A 21,307-nucleotide genomic window follows, 5' to 3' on the forward strand; every position below is an offset into this window, starting at 1 on the left:
CAGACTAATACGACTGCCATGGTCTACATTATTTGCTTTTGCCCTTTATATTCTGGCACTGATCTAACAGTGCACTGCTATTAAATATATACAACTTGGACAAGAAAGTACAATGCTTTAAACAAATTTTCAATTGACATTCCTATTACTAGCATAAAGGCAAAGAAAAAAAACGGGAGAGTGGATTGAAACCAATAAACATAGTACTAATGTAAAAACAACTATACAGATGGTTAACACGAACAACTTTGTCCTTTTCAACACCAACAGCCTTACTGATTGCAACTGCAGGATGGGCACAGTACAGGAAATTATATTCTAATATGGAAGCGGACAAATGGTGGGGGTGGGAGTCTGGGTCTTAAATTCAGAGAGATGGTGGGAGAATTGTGATTACGCGATCTCAGATATTTACGTTTCACAAATCCGGAGGTTTAAATGGACAATTAAGGAAACTTTATCTTCAAACACTCCCATCACGTACCCAGCTTACATGAAAACTCTCATAAATAATGAAATAATAACCAGGTCTGAAAGTGAAGATAGACAACTTTATTCTAGAATGAATACATAACAGTGGGAAGCTGTGGCAGTTTAGGCGACCATTAGCAAAAGACAATTCAAGAAACTGAATATGGATCAGTGGCTAAACTTTGATTGTAAACTACATTCTTAGAATAATTAAATTAAAAAGATGCCCACACCCTCAAAACTGCCACGATGTTTGCATGTTAAATCTGCGCAAATTAAACAGCACATTTGTTTTATTTAGCATAGTTTCTCTAAAAAAAAAAAACAAAGAAAGAATGGGAGTAGAACAATTTCTGTACATTTGCTTTCATAATTGTTTTTTTTACAGTAGGTATAAAGACTTGCAGGGATTTTATTACACCACCTTCAACCAAAGCCAGCAATACCTCACATACTCAGCAGGTGGTGTGAAAGGGGAGGAGGGTGAGCCTGGGAGTCTAACAACCAGACTTCGAGATCAGCTGGATTAACTGACTTCGAGGCTTTGTTTTCACTTTTTCGGTGGTATCGGATCGAGGGGTTTTCCAATATCCCTTCCACGAAGTTTAAGGCCTAGAGAAAGGCAGGAAAGTGCAAAAGAAAGTTAATAAAATTCCACACAATTCTGCACACCTGTCGTCATGGAATAAGAACAGAGTAAACTGAACGTTCTAACATCAACACAAACAAAATGAGTAGTAGGGTATTCTTATTCAGTCAGTTTTCACCAACCTGAATATTTATATGCTCTTCCCTGGTATAAGCCTATGAGGCGCTCTATAAACTGCCAGAACAGTTCGATACTACAAATGTAGGGTTTTCTGTCCAGAATCGCTGCTGCTCGTCAATATTGTAATCTGCATACCTAAAGACATTGTAGGAAACTCAGTCCCAATTGTACTTTATAGTAAATTCAGACTGAAATTGTATGACCAGAAAAAAAAGTTTAACATTTCACCATAGCATAGGAACAACAAAAGGCTACATAAAAAGGCTTTTCATTTTGGCACTTTGTGGTGATTAAACCTCATCAAGTATCTTATCCTCCAGCAAGAACTCATGACAGAGGGCAGACTCCACTGTTCAAATTTGAAACTGCCCATCATATCTGCAGCAGCCCACAGACACACAGGATGTCACTAGTGCGACATTCTAGGCGCTATAAAAATAAATTTCTCAGTTTATAAAACAAAAACAAAGCTGGAGCATCCACATGAGTTCTACTGTAGCCTTTACAGAAAGATGCGAAAGTCTCCAGATATAGTTTAAACGTATTGCCTGCACAGTTAAAAGCACGTCTGAAGTGAAATTAAAAGCCTTGGTGTTATGTTATCGAACATACCTTTTATATTGCTGACTGAATAAAGAACTGCCTGCAGCTGAACACAGACAAGATGGAAGTATTGACCTTTTGCAGCAGCAGCAACAACACATGGAACGACTCATGCTAACATCAGACCTAAGACCCGCATCCACCCCATAGGACCATGCCAGGAACCTTGAAATCATCATTGACAACACACTCAACATTAAACCACAGATCAACATAGTCTCCTCCGTCTGCTTCCTCACTTTGCGCAGGCTATGAAAGATCTTCAAGTGGATACCCCTACACACGTGACGCACTGTGACACAAGCCCTCACCATCAGCCGACTGGACTACAGCAATGCCCTCTACGTAGGAATCGCCGCACACCTCTAACAGAGACTTCAGACCATACAGAAAACCGCAGACTCATCCTTGGTCTTCCCCCAACAAACCCATATCATTGTCCACCTCATGCAACTCCGCTGGCTCCTCGTACAGAAGAGATGCCAATTCAAGCTGCTGATCCACGCACTTCAGGCTCTACACAACCAAGGACCCACAAACATTAACCACCGCCTGAACTTTCACCAACCGTCAAGAAGACTACGCTTTGACCTTTTTTCGCTTGCCCATACTCCCAGCATCTACTGATGCAGAAGTGGAGGATGCTCCTTCTCTCACATTGCAGCAAAAACCCGGAACAGCCTCCCCACGCACCTCCAGACCATTACCTCACTTCCGGAATTCGGAATGGCACTCGAGACCTGGCTGGTCTACTAAGCATCTGGGACTTGCAAGCTCCTAGATACGCTATTGGTGATTAGACACATTTTAGAAGTCCTGATGGATTGATATTACATAGGGTTTCTCAGCCATCATGTGGAAAATAGTGATATTCTCTTTGTCATTACAAAAGAGTATGAGGATTGAGTGTTCTTAAGGGGTTTAGAAGGTGCCAAGGGGCTGTGAAAGAGGATAGGATTTCTATTTAAACATTGTTTTTCTTGTAAAAAAAAAAAAAAATAATGCCTAGGGTGGCTAATGTTTAGACTGCTGGGCCTACTTCTATCTTAAGTAAATTTAAAAAAGGCCTTCCTCTCTTCAGCTTATGAACTGCTGAATAAACTACTGGCAAGGACATTAAACATCACTGTTCAGTGACTGACAAAGCAATACAGAGTTGATTTTAAACTGTTTGGTCATCAATACCAATCAAACTTCAGAGTACAATGATCTAAGAAAAAAGCTTTGTTTGACACATAGGGACCACTTTTGAATGGTCTTACTGTCTGGACTAGTCCATTTTAAGATGGATTAACGAAATACAGTCCAATATTCAACTACTCTGAAAATCTCAAGAGCGCATGCTCCCAAGATGCTTCTAGGATTTCCTCTACAGAGTTTGTTTCAAAGACCGACAACATTACGGTGCATGAGCATACACAGCAGACTATCAAGGTGTACTTCTGTTGCAAAAGGAAGGAAAACGGGCTAACTGCATAAGCCTAAAAATCCATTCCGGACATTCAAATCCATATAGCCATAAAATTATTACAAAACTCAATACTTGCAACAAATGTGGAGAGAGTGCTGTTACACTACCAATAAAACCATTTTAGAGAAGTTATTCCCAAAGGGGAAAGCAACACTTATCCTTCAAAGCTCCCTGCCAAACAAGGCATAAGCTACACAGCAAGGAATTACTCATTTGACAGCAGAGGCGGTGTGTAGGAAAGTACCATCTTTCTTGGCATGGTTATCCCTATTTTCTGCCTGTTGCCATTGTGTTGGACTGTGTTCACTGGGATCCTGCTAACCAGGGCCACAGTGATTTGGTAACTGTACCATTTTCACTGTACCATATTTGCATACTGGTGCCCCCATGCAAGTCCCTGATATATGGTACCAAGGGCATTGGGGTACCATGGGATCCCCTTGGGCTGTAGCATGTATTGTGCCATCCATGGGGAGCCCATGAAAGGTGTTCTGCAGGCCTGCCCTTGCAGCCTGCATGAAACGGGAGCATGCACCCTTTTTTACTACAGGTCACTGCACCAGGTCACTGTAAGTCACCCCTATGGCAGGCCCTCCTAGCCGAGAGGGCAGGGTGCAAGTACCTGTGTGTGAGGGCATCCCTGCACTAGCAGAGCTGCCCCCATGAACTCCAGTTCAATTTTTCTGGACTCCGTGAGTGCAAGGACGCCATTTTATGCGTGTACTGGACATGGGTCACTACTTATGCCCAACTACATAACGGTAACTCCAAACCTAGGCATGTTTGGTATCAAACTTGGCAGAATCAGATCCTAATACTCTTGCCAGTATTGGAAGTATGATTCCATGCACTCTAGGTGCTCCTTAGAGGACCCCCAGCATTGCTCCTCCTGCCTTCTGGGGGTTTCCAGGCAGCCCAAGATGCTGCCACCCCTCAGAAGGGTTTCTGCCCTCCTGCTGCTTGAACAGCCAAGCCCAGGAAGGCAGAACAAAGGATTTCCTTTGTGAGGGGGGGGGGGGGGGGGTAACACTCTCTCCCTTTGGAAATAGGTGTTACATGGCTTGGGAGGGGTAGCCTCCCCAAGCCACTGGTATGCTTTGAAGGGCACATTTGGTGACCTCTGTGCCTAAACCAGTCTAGACCGGTTCAGGTTCCTGATCTGGGGCAAAACTGGACAATGGAAAGGGAGTGACCACTCCCCTGTCCATCACCACCCCAGGGGTGGTGCTCAGAGCTCCTCCAAAGGATCCCTGAGTTCTGCCATCTTGAATCCAAGGTTGGCAGGGACCTCTGGGAGCATCTGAGCGGCCAGGTCAGGCAGGTGACAGACATCAGAGCCCCCTCCTGATAAGTGGACACCTGGCTAGGTGACAAATTCCCCTTTCAGGGCTATTTAAGGTCTCCCTCTTGAGAGTGTTCTCAGATCCGGCTTGCAAGATTCCAGCAGGACTCCTCTGCAACCTTACTAAAACTTCTAGCCACTGGAACCGCGACCGGACACTCCAGGAACCGACAATCTGCATCCATGACGAAGACTTTGCTTGCAACTTTGTTGCCACGGCTCCTTCCAGCTTCTGCAACACCCTCGGAGGGCGGCAAGACATCAGTCTGCACGAGAAGGAAGAAGGAATCTCCCTTGGAGTGAATGAGTCACTCCCTTGCATTTGCAGGCACCAACTGCAACGACGACTGGCTGCACGGATCTCAACTCATCCTAAGCTGCGTGGATCCTGCATCACAGTGGTCTGGAGTGGTCCCCTCAGTCCTCTGTAACAGCTGTCTTTGGTGGAGGTAAGCCCTTGCTGCAAGGCTTATTTGCATCTCCTCCAAGGGATCTTCAGGCTTCGTGTAGCCCCAGCACTCCCTTGTGCGACACACAGCCATCTGTGTGCTTCTCCAGCAGTGTGGGACCCTTCTCCAGTTGTGCTGCGTGGACTCCTCTGCAGCTCCTGGTTCCTCTTCCAGTGGGCTTCCTATGGGGTCTGCCTCTTCTTCTGTGGACTCCCTCCTTGCTCAGGGTCCCCCTAGGCCTCCCCCTGTGGGTTGAGTCCTCCTGGACCTTGCTAGTCCCCGGCAGCTCCACTTTGTGCTTCAACGCGACTTCAGCCTTTGCCAAGGCTTGTTGGTGGCTTTTCACACCACTTACAGACTGCAATCATCCATCCGACGTAGGACGTCGACTGCATCCTCCAGGAACTCTTCACCTGCTCCAGGGCTGCATTCCTGACCATCTTCATCCTACCATCGACCAACTTCTGCATCCACAGCTAGGTGGGTAGTAGCTCCTGCTTGACTCTTCTGTGACTTCTGGACCTGGTCCCCTTCTTTCACAGGTCTTCCTCTTCAGGAATTCACTGCTGGTTTCTTGCAGTCTTGTTTGGGTGTTGCATCTACTTCATTTTCTTCCTTTTGGGTGGTTTTGGGGAAAACCAGTAGCTTACTCCGTTCCTCCTGGTCGCTAGGGGGCACTGTGGTACTTAGCTTTGGGGTTTCCTAGTACCCCCAGCTTCCCTCTACACATTCCACTTACCTAGGTGGGTGGCTCTGTGTTCCCATTCCACTTTTTTAGTATATGGTTTGGGCTCCCCTTAGGGTAACTATTGTCTATTTGCATTTGCCATGTTCTCTATCACTTTCTATGCCTATTGCTGATTTCTAGTGTATGAATTTAGTGTTACTTACCTCCTATTGGAGGGTTGTCTCTCTAGTACTTTATGGTGTTGTGTCTGTAAAATAAAGCACCTTTATTTTTTTTTAACACTGAGCGTTTTTATTCATGTGTGTAAGTGTTTTGTGACTACAGTGGTATTGCATGAGCTTTGCATGTCTCCTAGATAAGCCTTGGTTGCTCATCCACAGCTACCTCTAGAAAGCCTGGCTTCTAGACACTGCTTACACTACATTAATAGGGGATACCTAGACCCCAGCATAAGGTGCAAGTAACTTAGGGACCCACCACACACCAAGCCAGCTTCCAACACAGTTGGTATAGATGAGTTCTTTCTTATATGAAACATGACTTGCATTATATGCCTACAACTCTCCAGCAACACTCAACAATAACAACCTCAAAACTATTAGCCACACATTTAAATAGTCTGGATTGGTACCTTTTTTGCCCAAAGAGCAGACAAACACTGCCATCAGAAACAGCCTTTTAAAAGGCCCTACAGACTCAGAGATCCCTATGGAAGATACTAAGGAACCATGCCACAAGAAGCACAACTTACCAACAACTCTCAAATTTGCCATGGTTTCAAAGCAAAAAGATGTGAACATCTAAGTCAGCTATTCCCTACTTTAATTAACAGACAGCTCAAACATAATAAAGGAAAGTTGTTTAACGTGTATTTTCTTCTGTACATAGGTCTGTAAAAGGAAAACTGCATGGGAAAGGTGTAATGTTTAAACCTTTAACTGCAATAATGGCTGTGGATTACTCTGATTGAAGCACTTGGCGAAGCATTACCATAACAACTATATTAAAGAAAAATAAAGTATGGATCATTTATGTAATACAAGGAAATGGAAGGCGTGATCCTGAAAACATAAGCTCAAAAACCCATCCTTCAACCAACATCTCACCCAAGATCTACTCACCAATAGCTCGCTCGATCTTGCCCATCACTTGGTTGCTGGGAATAGCCTTTCCACATTCGTAGTCAGCAATAACTTGTGGCTTCTCGTTTATTCTCTTAAAAATAAAAGAAGTCTTTAAGCACATATTTTCAGCCCCATAAACGCTTACGTCGATAAAATAAAAACCTATGATCAACCACTTCCAAGCCTCCTACTTTAAAACAAACAAGAGGTAGCCCTGTACTCCAGCTCGCAATTTGAAATGGAAGGATGTAACCTTTTAAACATTTTTTTCACAACTTTGCGGTAATGTTTAAATGTAACGGCATTCCTTTGTTGGTGTACTGAATTTTCCAATCCCCATTCCACTCCTACCCATAAAATTCCCCTCCACAACTCAAATGCTCAAGAGTTCTGCTGAGATGTTAAAGACTTATGTCCTGCATTATCTCTTTAATAAGCTTGCTAGTGACAAAAACAGGTCACATGATTTAAACTCTCAGACAACTCTAAGATGGTTCAAGAATATGATGAAAATGTTTCTTACTTCTGGGTGTAATGGACAGTGAATTTTAGATTGTGTGTTCTGAAAAGGGACACATGCTGCAGAGACTACTTTATATGGACAAGTTTCTGTTCTCATTGTTCCTACTGACTTGAAATTGTTCCTTATAAATAAAATGATGCACTTAGTTTTGATGGGAAGTTGCTCTCACTGGACACAAAACTGCAACAATGCCGAAGACGAAGCAAACAATGATTTAATTTGAGCATATAAAATTCCAAAAGCACAGCTTAGACTTACTGTAGCCAAGTCCTTCTGAGTCAATCCTTTGCCCTGTCGCCCTTGTTGGATTACTTTGCCCACCTCCAAAGGGACTCTTTCGTGATGGAGCTCTTCAGTCTCACGGTCAAGCTTAGCTGTGTTCTTGGTGATTGTGTGCTGTTTGTTCTGACCTGCAGACCCTGCAACCCAAATCAAACGAAATAAACCCAATGAAAAGCGATTGAGTCTCTGAAGCCTCAGTGATTATTCAAGAAATACGTGTGAATGGCCTTGTTAATCCATCAACAAATTTCTAAAGAGACAAACACGAATAAAAAATACCTGCATATATTAACATTTTTGAAAACGGTCTAATGATATCTGAAATACGTGTATGATTGTTCTGGACTATGGAAAATATTTTTTCAGACATCTTTACTAAACAAATGCAAGCGGAAACTAACCAAGTGCTTTTCACCTTTACCCAGGGCAGAGGTGTGCTGCAAAACCAGTGCCAAGAAAATTAACTGATCGCAGAGTGGGATGTGTGTTGTTCATAGACTTGCACATGCTTAAATAAGCACATATTAATCACACACTTTATATATTACACATGTATTTTAAGCCAAAAAAATTAAATTCCAAAACCTCAATCTTCGAGATTTTATCTCTCTTTTAAAAGCCCTTTGGCAGTTATTCTCGTCCTGCATGTTTTGGGCTGAACTGTTCCCTGAATCAACATACTGTGGTGACAACGTCACTCCATTTAAAAAGCACATGAATCTACAATACGCTGCAACAAATGACTTACCTGTTACAACTGCATGAATAGTTCATGACTGCTAGTGTATTACAAAGTGTAACGAATGTTAGGCTCTATGTATATTGTTAATTGGATAGCTGGGTGCCGAAGTGCCAAGAGCGCCAATAGTGCACAGAAGCACCACTGAGCCGCGGGGTGTCCTGGTTACTAACTTCTTACCCCACAACTGTGCACCTTAGAGCAAAGGCCCGCAACCGAGGGGCTGGAGTGGAAACCCCGCTGAGGCCCTCGAGTAACAATTCACACCGAAACGAGGCACACAAAGGAGGGGGACCGGAAGTGGTCTTCCCTCATGATGATCCACCCCTCCCCCCTGGGGCGGAAACAGAAGGAAGGGGCAATAAACTTTATGTTGGCCCAACCGGGGGCAAGGTTAGGGGCTTAAAAGAGGTTGCCTGGACCGGAACCCCTCTTCTTCGTCAGGGCGGCCGGGCAGTGACGGAACAAGGACGAGCGTCTGAGGCAGCGTGGAGTGGAGCAGTGGAGCGGCATAGAAGGAGAACTATAGGGACCCACCTGCAGGAGCCATTGAGAGGCGCGGCGGCGTGAGAAGCGATCGAAGGAGGACCCAGCCAGAAGAGAGAGGCCCGTCGTCACGCAGATACCGGGAGCTAGGAGTGCGGTAAGGGGGCTCGAGCGAGCAGCACTCCAACGCAACGAGAACCAATTTCTAAAGCCGCCCCCGTAAGGAGCGTGTGAGATGAGGGGGTGGAGCATCATGGGCATCAGAAGGAAGCTCCGGCGGCGTGGCAGGTTGCTGGGGAAACCCGGGCCAACTGTGTGTGCATCGCGCTGCCCGGTATCCAGCCATATTCAACATCGAACCCAGGCCTCAGGAGAATTGCTGAGCGGGACCCGGGCGTTTAAAGGAGAGGGCGAGCCAGTGCATCAGGAGAACCTAGCAAGTGCCCCACACACCTCCCAGGTACCGTTAATTTAAGAATCAGCAACAGCTTCCGATAAGGAGGATAAGGCCACGTCCCTAAACGGAAGAAAATATATTTTTTAACCCCTCATTTATCACCACGCGCAGAGAAGCTTGCAAGGGTTTCAAAAATAAGGAAGGGTAAAAACGTAATCCTGCAGCCAATAAAAGCAAGCTGGCCTGCAAGAAGCAAACCCCGCAGGAATCTCACAAAGACAGCAAGCTTAGTCCCGTTTATATTTAAAAAAAAAAAAAAAACTGAAACGACGAGGAACAACCAGGGACAGCCTAAAGGGGATTCAACCTGTGTTGATCAAAAAAACAAAACAAATTGAGAGGCAAGGGACAGCCCGCAATGGTGACGCGACCTGGCTGCGGACACAACTGCAAACAAGAATGGACAACGTGCAGGAGCCACAACACAGGGCCAGCGGCCAGCCCATTGGGGCGACGCGACCTGGCCACAACCACAAGACCAAACAAATAAAGCGGGCAGCAAAACAGAGCCGGCAGCAAGTGACAGCCCGCAGGGCCACACAACCTGGCACAAACTCAACCGGGGGCAGGCCAGTGGGCGACGCAACCCACGTAGAGCAACTGGTGCGACTCGACCCGATTACTGGCAATCCACAGGCAGGCAACAATGCAGCTCAACATGGAGAACCATGGTGAAAACCAAGAACTTGACATAGAAGAAATCATTAAGGCAGCAAGAGAAGCGGCAGCCGACACACCACAAATACTAGATCCTGAAGCAGATTAGGGGAGATGGAGCAAGCGAGGTGCCGACACAAGGGGGCACACTGGCAACAGAACAAGCGGTGCAGCCAGGGATGAGGAGGAGCCACAGAGCGAGAAAGAAGCAACAGAGGAGCGCAAGCAGAAGGGCCAAGAAAGGGGCCAAGAAGGAAGCAGGGGCCCCAGGATCAAACAAGCGAGCGAAAGTGAATAATGGTGAGCGCGATTGTACAAGAATGTTTAAAATCAACGGTGCCACTGCTATTTGCAAAGCCAGGGGTGTGCGTGACACAGAAGGGTCGGGGGGAGGGGGCAGAACCCATGGGGGACACGACTCCCAGGGACACTCGAAGAAGGGGGCCCCCAACAGCTAGAACAAATATGCCACGCAACCAATGCCCATCACCTGACCAAGGGAAGGAAGAGGCAACATCCGCAGGTACCAGGGCAGCCCAAACTCAAGCCTGGGGCAGGGACACCGAAGTGGATGAACGTAGGCAGCGCAGCCCATCAGCAGGTGGGCTGGCCCCGGAGGCATACAAAAGGGGGAGCCTAGGGAGACCATACATGGTAGCAAGAGCACCAGGCCTGGCAAGCAGGATTCCGTTGGCTGTAAAATAGTGAATTTGGCGCAGGTAGTTTATCCACATATTCTCACTCCTGGAGATTCAGGTTGAGGGTTCAGACCTGACTATTGTGGACAAGAAGGAAGAAGGGAGAGAAACACAGTAAGGAAAGAGAAGAATTTTGATAACTGTTGAATGCGTTCAGAATCATGGCTTATATCATAGTGGAAAAATCCCCACACCGTGCAAAAGATTTATGGCTCTAGGAGTCAAAAATACACGGGGCACAAAGGCAATTCACGGGGACGCTTGGCTAGATTACGACAAAGGGTTCAGGCTAAAAATGCAAGCTCACCCAGACATGGAATGGGATGAAGAGGATGTAGCAGGCTACATGCACAAAATGATGATAGCAAGGGAGGCCAGGAGCTGGGCAATCGGTATGCTTTAAATATGACAAAGACGAGTGCACATGGGGGGCGGCATGCAAATTCAGACGTGTGCTCCACATGCGGTGGGGGACATACCGCAGCGGAATGTAAAAGAGGGATAGGAAGCAGCCACAAGAGGGAAAAAGAAAAGAAGAAATAGGCAGGGGAGAATGGTAGAGTTGGCTAGATACCCTATGAACAGAGGCACATTGAAGCAGCTAGCCAACAAATAGAACAAAAAAGGACGCGGCCTTAATATGTGAAGGTTTTGAACAAGGTTTTAGAATCCCCTGTAAATGTAGAAGCCACAAAATAGAGCTAAGAAACCTGCGCTCAGCAGGCGAACACCCCTCAATAGTAAAAGAAAATATTAATAAGGAGAAGGAGCTGGGGAGGGTGGAAGGTCCACCACCAGGCCCCCGCCGCCTGGCTTAATCATCTCATCGTTGGGGGTGGTCCCCAAAAAAAGAACAAGGTAAATTTAGGCTTATTCACCACCTGTCCTACCCCGAAGGCAATTCAGTGAGTGATGGCATTGATCCAGGAGACTGTGCGGTGGGGTAAGCATCAGCTGGGGATGCGGTTGACATATTGCACACGAAGGGGCGTGGCGCCTTAAAGGCAAAAGCGGACATAGAGTCAGCTTTCAGGCTACTCCCCTTACACCCGGAGAGTTGCCACCTCCTGTGTTTCAAGTTCGAGGGAAAAACGTAATTCGACAAGGCACTGCCCATGGGGTGCTCCATATCTTGTGCATGCTTCAAAAAATTCAGCACGCTCATTGTATGGGCGCTGCACAAGCAACACCCAAGTGGGGGGAAGTTACACTGCCTCAACGACTTTCTATTTGTGGGGCAGCCTAGAGGACCAGAATGTCAGGACTTACTGGAGGCTTCCCAAAACCTAACAGCTAAGCTAGGGGTTCCGATGGCCAAGGACAAAACCATAGGCCCCACCACCAATTTAGTTTTCCTAGGCATAGAGATGGACTCAGTAGCGGGCACATCCAGCATCCCCCAAGACAAAGTAGAGGACCTGGTAAAGGACATCAAGGGGTTACTGGGCAAACAGAAGGCAACACTAGGTGAGCTACAGGAATTGATTGGAAAACTGAGTTTGCAGCAAGGGTCATCCAAGCAGGAAAGGTTTTTTGCCAGGCAAGTTTCACACTTAACCAGGGGGCAAGAAAAAAAGACAGAACCATGTCAGGTTTAACGGAGGGGTGAAACAGGATCGGTTTACCTGGCTGGAGTTCTTGGTAGATTTCAATGGCACGTTAATATGGAGAGAGGGCTGGGTGTCCACGAAGCAGATGGAGCTATACACCGACGCGGCAGACAGCCTAGGCTTCGGGCCATATTAAAAGACAAATGGTGTGCCAAAAAATGGCCACAGACGTGAGCAGCCTTGGGTCTCACAAGGAACATCACGCTCTTGGAATTATTCCCCATCGTGGTGGCATTAACTATCTGGCAAGAGCAGCTGAAAGACATGAAGCTCACACTGTTGTCAGATAAACAAGCAGTCGTGCACGCGATCAATAAAGGGGCATCACAGTGCACACTAGTCTTAAAATTGAGATACATGGTTAAAATGCAACTGGCTGACAACCTCGATATTTGAGCAAGGCAGGTGCAAGGCACTATTAACAATAAAGCAGATGCACTCTCTTGATTTCAGATGGGGAGATTCAGGAGCCTAGCCCCAGGAGCAGAGCGGGAGATGACACCTTTCCCCCCAGCCTGTGGGGACTGGTAGAGGGGACCTGTCAATATGAGTAGCTCACGCCCTAAAACACCCAAAGACAGCAAGAAAGTATGCAGCACAAGCAACAACAGTACAGGAGGTCACAGGCCTAAGGGATTACGTGTGACACAACGAAGCACAAATAGCAGTGAAAACATTTACACATTGGACATGCTCTCAGGAAAAAAAAAAAAATCAAAGTCATGGGCACAGGCACACATGACCGCAGTGGCACATTTTAGCAAGATAACAGGCAGAGATCCCACCAATTCACACTACATAAGGGCAGCAATGAAGGGGTGGCGCACGCTGGAAGGGCCCCGGGAAGGACTGGCAGCGCCCAAACGATTTCACCAAACTCAAATAGCTTGTGGGGGTGCTTAACCTGTGGCGGAACAGTTTTGAAAGCACCCTCTACAAAACTGCTTTCACGCTGGCATTTTTTGAGGCATTCAGGTTAAATGAGCTAGGCGCCCCCCTCCAAAGCAGGGAACACCAACACATGTATACAAAGACAAGACGTGCAAATTGGCCAAAGGTGCATGCAGATACTACTAAGGAAATCTAAAACTGACCAATTCGGGAAAGGGGCAAATGAGGAACTGAGATGCTTGGAAGACACAAGGTATGCCCAGTGTGCAGTATGCAGAAGTTCTTAGAGCTGAGGCCAGAAGGGCACTCTTTAAACATGAGAATGGATAATGCTTGGTCACATGCCAATTCAAGGCAGTGCTCAACGGGGCGCTGACAAGGGCAAGGCTCTCGGCATGCGATTTTGGCACACACTCATTCCGGATAGGGGCGGCGACATCAGCAGCTCAACACATTATTGATGGACAGGTGACATGCAAATATGATTTTTTTTTTTTTTTTTTTTTTTAAGATGCAAAGTGTGTTATGACAAACCCCAACTATGTAAGCATAAACCCAGGGGCATTCAACCTCATGGACGCGATAAAGGGATTTATGACAACTCATGACCCCATGTGCATGTACATCCGAGATGACGGAATGATTTATAGACCTAAGCAGGGCAAACATGCTGTAAATCAACATTAATAAGCTGCGGCCAACATGTCCCAAACTAGTAAACAGAGTGCTTATATTTTACTGGAATAGCTCTGAGTTGCCAAGTCACTAAACTGCCTGCTCCTAGACCCCCACACTTTAAGGATGGGGTCAGGTCTAACATCCAATTGGAAATTGGGGGGGGTTTAAACCGAAGTGCATTTGAACCTGATTTTACTCAGGCGGCTAACACAATGGCACTCACTTGGGGGCCAAGATGGCTGGTGAGCCCATTGTGAGTTCTATATGTGGATTAAGCCCCGATGCGTGAGTAGTCATGTAGAGGGCAGACCTTCTTTGGATTCCCTTACTGAGTTAGTCCATTCTCTGTATCTGCTGCTGCTGTAGCTGTGTATAAGGCATGTGGAGGGGCAGAGGTGGTGTGAGGGTGAGATGGGGGCGAGTTGGGCCCAACTATCCATCAGCCACTAGCTATCTTCAGCTAAATTGAGAGTCCTGTAGGCTGATGGGCCTCCTGAGGGACGGGCATGCAAGCAGTGTGAGAGGTGGCGCTGCTCGATGTGGGTTGTGGGATACGAGCCACGTGCTGACCGAACCGCTCAGAAGCTACCCCACTATTTTACAATGAGCTGCACCTCACTGGGGATTTAGTTGTTAAAACGGTCACACCTGACTGAGCTGTGGAATGGAGGACCAGATGTTAGTGTGTACTGTCTTGATAACCAGCAACTCGTAGCTGTAAAGTGGAACAACCTAGAGACTGGTGGCCGAACATTAACAATTGTGTATGCGTTATATTCTGTCCTCTATGACCAAACTTTATTGATTAACTGGTGCCTAATTTTACTCTTAACTAGTGGAAAGATTAATGAAAGCAAAAAAAGGTAAGAGCCCTCTGAGTGACAAAGTGATAAAAATAAGGACAGAAAGGGACACCGAAGCATGAGGCAGGTGGTGCCCAGGCGTTCGCCGGAAGTCAACATCTGCCAATTATGACCCACCTAAAGGAAACTGTGGCATCCAAAAGCCCTTAACAACACTAACATTTATGCCACAGCCACAAACTATATGAGCCTGCTACCACAGAAATAGTCTAACTGAGTGACAAAGTTTAATGCCCAGAATAAACACAAACTTTTCCCAGAAAGCTAAGGTGGGCGGGGATTCACCTGTGGAAACTACACACATTGCACAATATGTAGACTCCAAGGCAACTGGAACTAGCAATAAGGCAATCTGTAGCGTATACGATGAAGAGGTCACGAGTCACAGTAAGTCGGGTGTAAATCTCGTACTGGACCCAATCAGAAAAGCAGATAGGGCAGGTCTGCCCAAATAATTTAGCGTAGTCTGGACCAATAAAGGGCCCGATGAAGGATAAAAGTAGAGTAAGGCAAGATGAGCCTAGGAGCAGTAGTACCAGGAAGGGGGGGTTGTATGAATGGTACCCAAATGGCGACCACCGATGGAGTAAAAGCCAGGAGTAACAAAAGAGGAAGAGTACATGCGGAACTCACAATAGGCTATATTCCCACAAGCAAGCTCGCTAAATCAGTTATGATTATACCCTCTTAGATGTAACCATTCTATTAGCTCCGAGAGAGGAGCTAAGAAAGGAGTTCCGAAACAAAGGAGCAGGGTTTAAGGTTAGAGCACAAGGAGCCTGGTGATTTGGTGAAGTGCTCTGTAGTGCACAGTAAATTCAGTAGTGAAGGGCTGCAATCAGAGGATTCTATTTTTCTGAGTATGCCGATTTACAACCAGGAGGCTGCAAACATTCAAATACTTGAAAAACGTCAAGAATGTATTATTTCAGAAGTCTTAAAATACACCCTATAGACTTATGTCTTCAATACTTGCATTACTGGAGAAATGGCTGGAGGGACTGGTAGCAGCTATATTGACCACCATCCTTCAAACCCTCGTCAATCCTAAGCCGCGAAGTGAGGCAGCCACGGAGGTAGAAGGAGCATCCATGGGGTAAGAAGAAGCAAAGCTGGTAAAATGTATACAATTCCAAAGGGGCGAATAACAATAAGGGAAAGGAAGCGATAATGAATGAGACTGCTCAAGTTACCCCACCAAGACAGGAAGGAAAAACTACATTCCATACTTAAAATGCATACAAGCGAGCTTGGAGGTATGGGTACAGAAGAGTTGAGGGAAACTCTCCAATCAATTTAACAAAAGTGGTGCAGTACAGAAAGATGTTGCAAGCAAATGTGTAAAAGCTGTTGTGAATAGGAAGAGAGAAGGAAACACATCCCGCCTCGCCCCAGGTTACAGTACATGAATCAACGCTCCTTACTCTTCTTTATGCAATCCCAGAATTGAGGATAGTAACATCTCAGGATAGAAAGAGAGTTATCTTAATGAGTCAACTAGGAACCTACAATGCCAGGAACTGTCAAACTACTCATGTGGACTTTGTAACATCTAGTGTAAGCAGACTTGTCCTGAATCATCCAGATGACTATCATATCATGGGGATAGATGTTATCCCACTCTTTCAACCAACATTTAATGGAAATAACTTGCAGCCACAAAATCCTCCCTTGAAGGAGGCAGTTAATCTACCCCCACTAAGGGATTACAGCCAACTGAGAAACCCAGGCCCTAATTATCATCAGAGCCGAACCAAAGCCAATTTTCTGATCTCCGAATAACATCAAATGATTAGGCGCAATAAAATTAATGACTACAAGAGTAGTTGTTGACAAGGAAGGAAGCCAGGATTGGTCCAGGATGGCCTCAGCTCTAGCAAGTAAGGGCAGGAATAACACTGATCTGTAGGTAGATTGGTTACATTGATACCAGACACATCCTAAATGTAAAAGGGGTGTTACTCTCAGGAATATGGGAGTAGAACAGCGATGCTCAAGAGATGATTATTTGGACATTTTGTCATGAAACGTAGCAGAGTTGACCAGTACAGTGGAAGAAAGGGACTGGCTAAAATGTCTAAACATTTGTGTAGTATGCTGCTTCCAGGAAACGTGGACTTTGCAGGAAAATGCTGTAAGTGGGTTTGTGTAGTATATGGACACAGCAAAGAGTTAGAGGGCAAAAGTGGCAGGATTGCAACCTGGATATTGACTAAGATAAACTGTGAGGTAAAGCATTTGGGTGGGCATTCCTTTACCACTAATGTACCACATGTAAGGTTAATAGCATCTGCTAAAGAACCTGTTTTGTCAATATTCTAAATGTATACATACCCCCTGGGTAGTCACCTGAAGTTCAGGCGATCTGGAGTCATTTTGTTGAAAGCATACGGAATAGAGAGAGACCCAAGGTGGGTATCCACATGGTGCTGATCGCATTCAGGTGACTGATGAAATTCTTGATGAAGCGGTACTGGCTGAGGATTACTGGTTAGGTGCAGCAAATCCAAATATTCAACTAGGAAAAGTATCCAAGAAAGGGGAGAACTTTTCAAGTTTTCTTACAAAATATCAGTTTTTTTTTTTTTTTTTCCCCAATTGAAGCACCTCCTCTGACAGTCAGGCAATGACCACATAGTAATGGCAAAAGTGCTTCTCTGTCTGATTGTCTTAGTTGATCTAGAATGGTGGGGAAATGTGGTTGATATGACAGTTGTGAAGAGGATGGAGAGCAATCATGATCCCCTTTTAATGAGTGCAAAGATCACTGTAAGCAATGAAACAGAGCAAGAGCATGGATAGGAGTGTGAGCTTGAGAATCCCCCTCATAACAATAGAAAGAGTATAAGATGGAACAGAGGGAACTATCCTAAGGCAATCCCCCTATTCAATGCTATTCTAGCAAAATATGGACCCAGTATCCTTAACACCCCAGGTGATGATAATTTTTATGTAGTGCATACGTACAATTTAATGGTGAACAAACTTAAACTACACTGGTCAAAAGCCAGGATGAACAGCAAAAGGAACCTTGAGTACTAACAACTGTTCTAGCTGGAATGCTATTCAGTCCTATACCATGAAACGTAAAGACCTGCATGCTCTTGTCTTGTGTCATTATGATGAAGCCAGGGAAGGGATTTTTCAAGTCTACTGGAGAGAATATAAACATTTGCTAAGGGTTAAGATGCAAGCAGCGCAGAATCCCCTATGGGCTAAATGGAGGGACGCAGCATATGCAAAGAATACCAAGAGATTTTGGGAGGTTATTACACAGGTAGAGAGAGGAAAGACAAATAAGCTAGAACGCCACACAGGCCCTAACTAACAAGTTACTTCCCTTTGGTAACACATTATCTGGTAGAGACTCTAGATACAGATTCCTAACCTTTGATTTTTCCCTAGGTGTCAGACTGGATCCGGAAACTCTTGCTCAAGCAATACCTGTGCGCGTGCCATCGGGTGGCACCATCCGGCTCTGTGAAGTGTTAATGGCACTGAAAGTGACGTCGCGATCACCTATATAGGTGTCACCAGGTGTGCGGGCGTCACTTACCTTAATCACAACTTTCAACGCCAGGAGTGCAGAGCCATGACAAAAACTGGCGCATGTATGTGTCCAAACTGTGGCCCTGAAAAGGGATCACCCTGACCCTAGCAAATAGGTCAGCAGAGGGGGGAAGGCATAGGTATCTGCAGTTAGGTAACAGTCTGTATCAGATAATGCGTAACAAGTAACTTGTTAATCTGATGAAGATTCCTCATTTTTGAATAGATGCCCAAGCAATACCCTCCTGGAGGTGGGCTCCGGACAAATACTTTCAAAGTAGAAAGTCCTGCAGGACCCGAACGGGTGAAATTCACATCCCTGCAAACCTGACTATCCAAGTAGTAGTGTTTGGCAAACATGTGCAAGGATGCCAGGTTGCTTCCTGACAGATGTCCAGAAAGGGGCTCAATGTGCTAGTGCTGTGGTCGCAGCTTTTCCTCTGGTGGAATGGGCATGTTAGCCCTCAGGAGGCTGCTTTTTAGCCAAAGCACAGCAGATCTTTATACAGAGAACAACCCAGCATGATATGGTTTGTTACTGCCCGATGTCCATGAGACCCCATCAGAGCCAAGGCCGAAGCCGCAAGTGTGGAAGCTGATGTGGCCTCCTCCGTTCACGAGGGGCCAGAAGGCACGCCAGAGGGGTCAGCCCACTCAAATGGCCCCGTGGAAATCCTTAATCTGAGCGGGTATTGATCCGGCTCCCGGAAACAGGGGGGAGGTGCAGAGTAGAACTGGGCAACAGCTTTGCAGAACTGTGCCGGGAACGCTGATGTTTTCAGCTTGTCTCACCAGTCGAGGTGAAGTTCAAGTGCACCTGGACTACTACTACTTTTTGTGCCTCTTCCAGACTGTCCCGAGAACCCTGAATATAACGAGGAGGTTATGGGGCTCCTGGAGCGGTCCCCGCTACCTCCTTCTCCACCTCTGAGTTGCGCGTGCCAGTGCGTCAACTGCCAGGCAGTGAGCAGCTTTAGGGACCGCTCCCTCAAAGCCTTCAGCACCATGGCGCAGCAGACCAAGCACAAATTAGAATTGTAGTTGCGCTTAAGGCACCAGAGGCAAACAAGATGTTGGCCCGTAACCACATGGCACATTGACAGGCGTCACACCTGCCTTCTTAGATGGCATCTGACACAGAAGGGAAAGAAAGAAAGAAAAGTAAAAATCGACAAAATGTCGAAAAAAGGCCTGTCAGAAAGCAACAGAGGGGTGGGTACTTCTCTTCTCTCCGGATCTACGTTAACTGGCGTGGAAAGAACAGAACCGATGCCCTAGTGCCTCTATAGGTGACTGACGCCACTTTTAGCGTCAACCACACAAAGCTGAATCGAGCCACCAGACAGCCATGCATGGGTACTACTCGAGCAAAAGTTTCTGGATCCAGTCTGACTCATGGGGGGGGGGGGGGGGGAAATTGAAGGTAAAGAATCGGAGGCGAAAGAGGAAAGGGCACTGGCTAGCATGAAAAAAATGTAAAGCCCTGAGTCCAGATTGGGTGCCTATAAAACCGCCTTCAAGAAGATCCGCAACTGTAGGCAATGCTACTCACAAAGGTGTTTAATGCCACCACAGCCAATAACAATATCCCCCAACAGTGGTGATTGGCAGTTCTTGTACCTATTTACAAAAAAGGGGATTGTAGCTGCCCTTCTAAATATTGCCCCATTTCCCTCTTAGATGTCCCAGGTAAAATCCTTGGGAAAGTATTAAGCCAACTTCAAGAGTGGGTTGATAAAGAAAACATTGTATCAGAGTTACAGGCTGACTTCAGGTCTAGGGTGGGAACAAATGATCAAATTGTAAAGCTATGCATGTCATAAATACGACGAAATAAAAAAATAAAACAAAAATATGGAAAATGTCAATTACCATGTAGTGCTGCAGATTCACATGCTATGCATTATTCCACCATCTAGTGTTGGGCTTGGAGTGTTTCAAGTTGTTTTTCTTCGAAGAAGTCTTTTCTGAGTCACGGGATCGAATGACTCCTCCTCTCAGTCTAACTGCGCATAGGCATCAAATCCGTTGTTAGATTGTTTTCCCGCAAGAGGATGTAGGAAGGAGTGATAGTGTAGTAATATAAATGTTATATATAAATAGTAAGTAAAAATTGACGTCCATGCAAATGTAAATGTATATACATATGTACAAAAAATATATATAAACTGCAACGACTACAGGCTTCCACGAGGAGGGAGGGTGTATGTGAATCTGCAGCACTACATTCCACAAACAGATGTACACTGGGTAAGTGACATTTTCCGTTCGATGGCATATGTAGCTGCAGATATACATGCTATCCATAGACTACAAAGCAGTTACTCTCTCCAAGAAAAGCGGTGGCTAGCCTATAGGAGTTGGAGTGGTTTCAAATAATGTTTTTAAGATAGCTTGACCAACATTGGCCTGTTGCTTTGAAAATACATCTACACAGTAATGCTTTGTAAATGTATGTGGTGTAGACCATGTGGCAGTTTTACATGTCTGCCATTGGTATGTTTTCTAAGAATGCAATAGAAGCATCTTTTTTCCAAGAACAATGTGCTTTAGGTGTGATTAAAAGTTGTCTTTTTGCCTTGATGTAACATGTTTATATACATCCAACAATCCATCTTGATAATCCTTGTTTAGAGATAGGATTGCCTTTATGTGGTTGTTCAAAAGCAACAAAAAGCTGTTTTGTTTTTCTAAATTATATTGTGCTATCCATATAGTACATAAGAGCTCTTTTAAAGTTCAAAAGTGTGAAGGGCTCTTTCTGCAATTGAATCTGGTTGTGGAAAGAAGACTGGCAATTCCACTGTTGCTGGTCTTACAGTAACTCTTCGTACTGAAGTAATAGCTACTAGGAAAGCAACTTTCCAGGTTAAGAATTGAATCTCACATAAATGCATGGGTTCATACGGTGGGCCCATTAATCTGGTGAGTACAATGTTGAGATTCCAAGCAGGAAC

The 21,307-nt window shown here is 45.6% G+C and overlaps 1 protein-coding gene across 1 annotated transcript in view; it reads right to left on the minus strand.

Annotated features, from left to right (window-relative positions):
* Positions 1-531: 531 nt before the first annotated feature.
* EDF1 (endothelial differentiation related factor 1) overlaps positions 532-21,307 on the minus strand; it is a 47,983-nt gene continuing 27,207 nt past the window's right edge. The window contains exons 3-5 of the mRNA XM_069241439.1: positions 7,699-7,859; positions 6,915-7,008; positions 532-1,083 (exon numbers count right to left, since the gene is read on the minus strand). Coding sequence (XP_069097540.1) covers positions 1,022-1,083; positions 6,915-7,008; positions 7,699-7,859 — 317 coding nt within the window. The 3' untranslated portion in view covers positions 532-1,021. The remainder of the gene's footprint in view (positions 1,084-6,914; positions 7,009-7,698; positions 7,860-21,307) is intronic.

Source organism: Pleurodeles waltl, chromosome 6, assembly GCF_031143425.1.
Source record: "Pleurodeles waltl isolate 20211129_DDA chromosome 6, aPleWal1.hap1.20221129, whole genome shotgun sequence".
NCBI classification, from domain to species: domain Eukaryota; kingdom Metazoa; phylum Chordata; class Amphibia; order Caudata; family Salamandridae; genus Pleurodeles; species Pleurodeles waltl.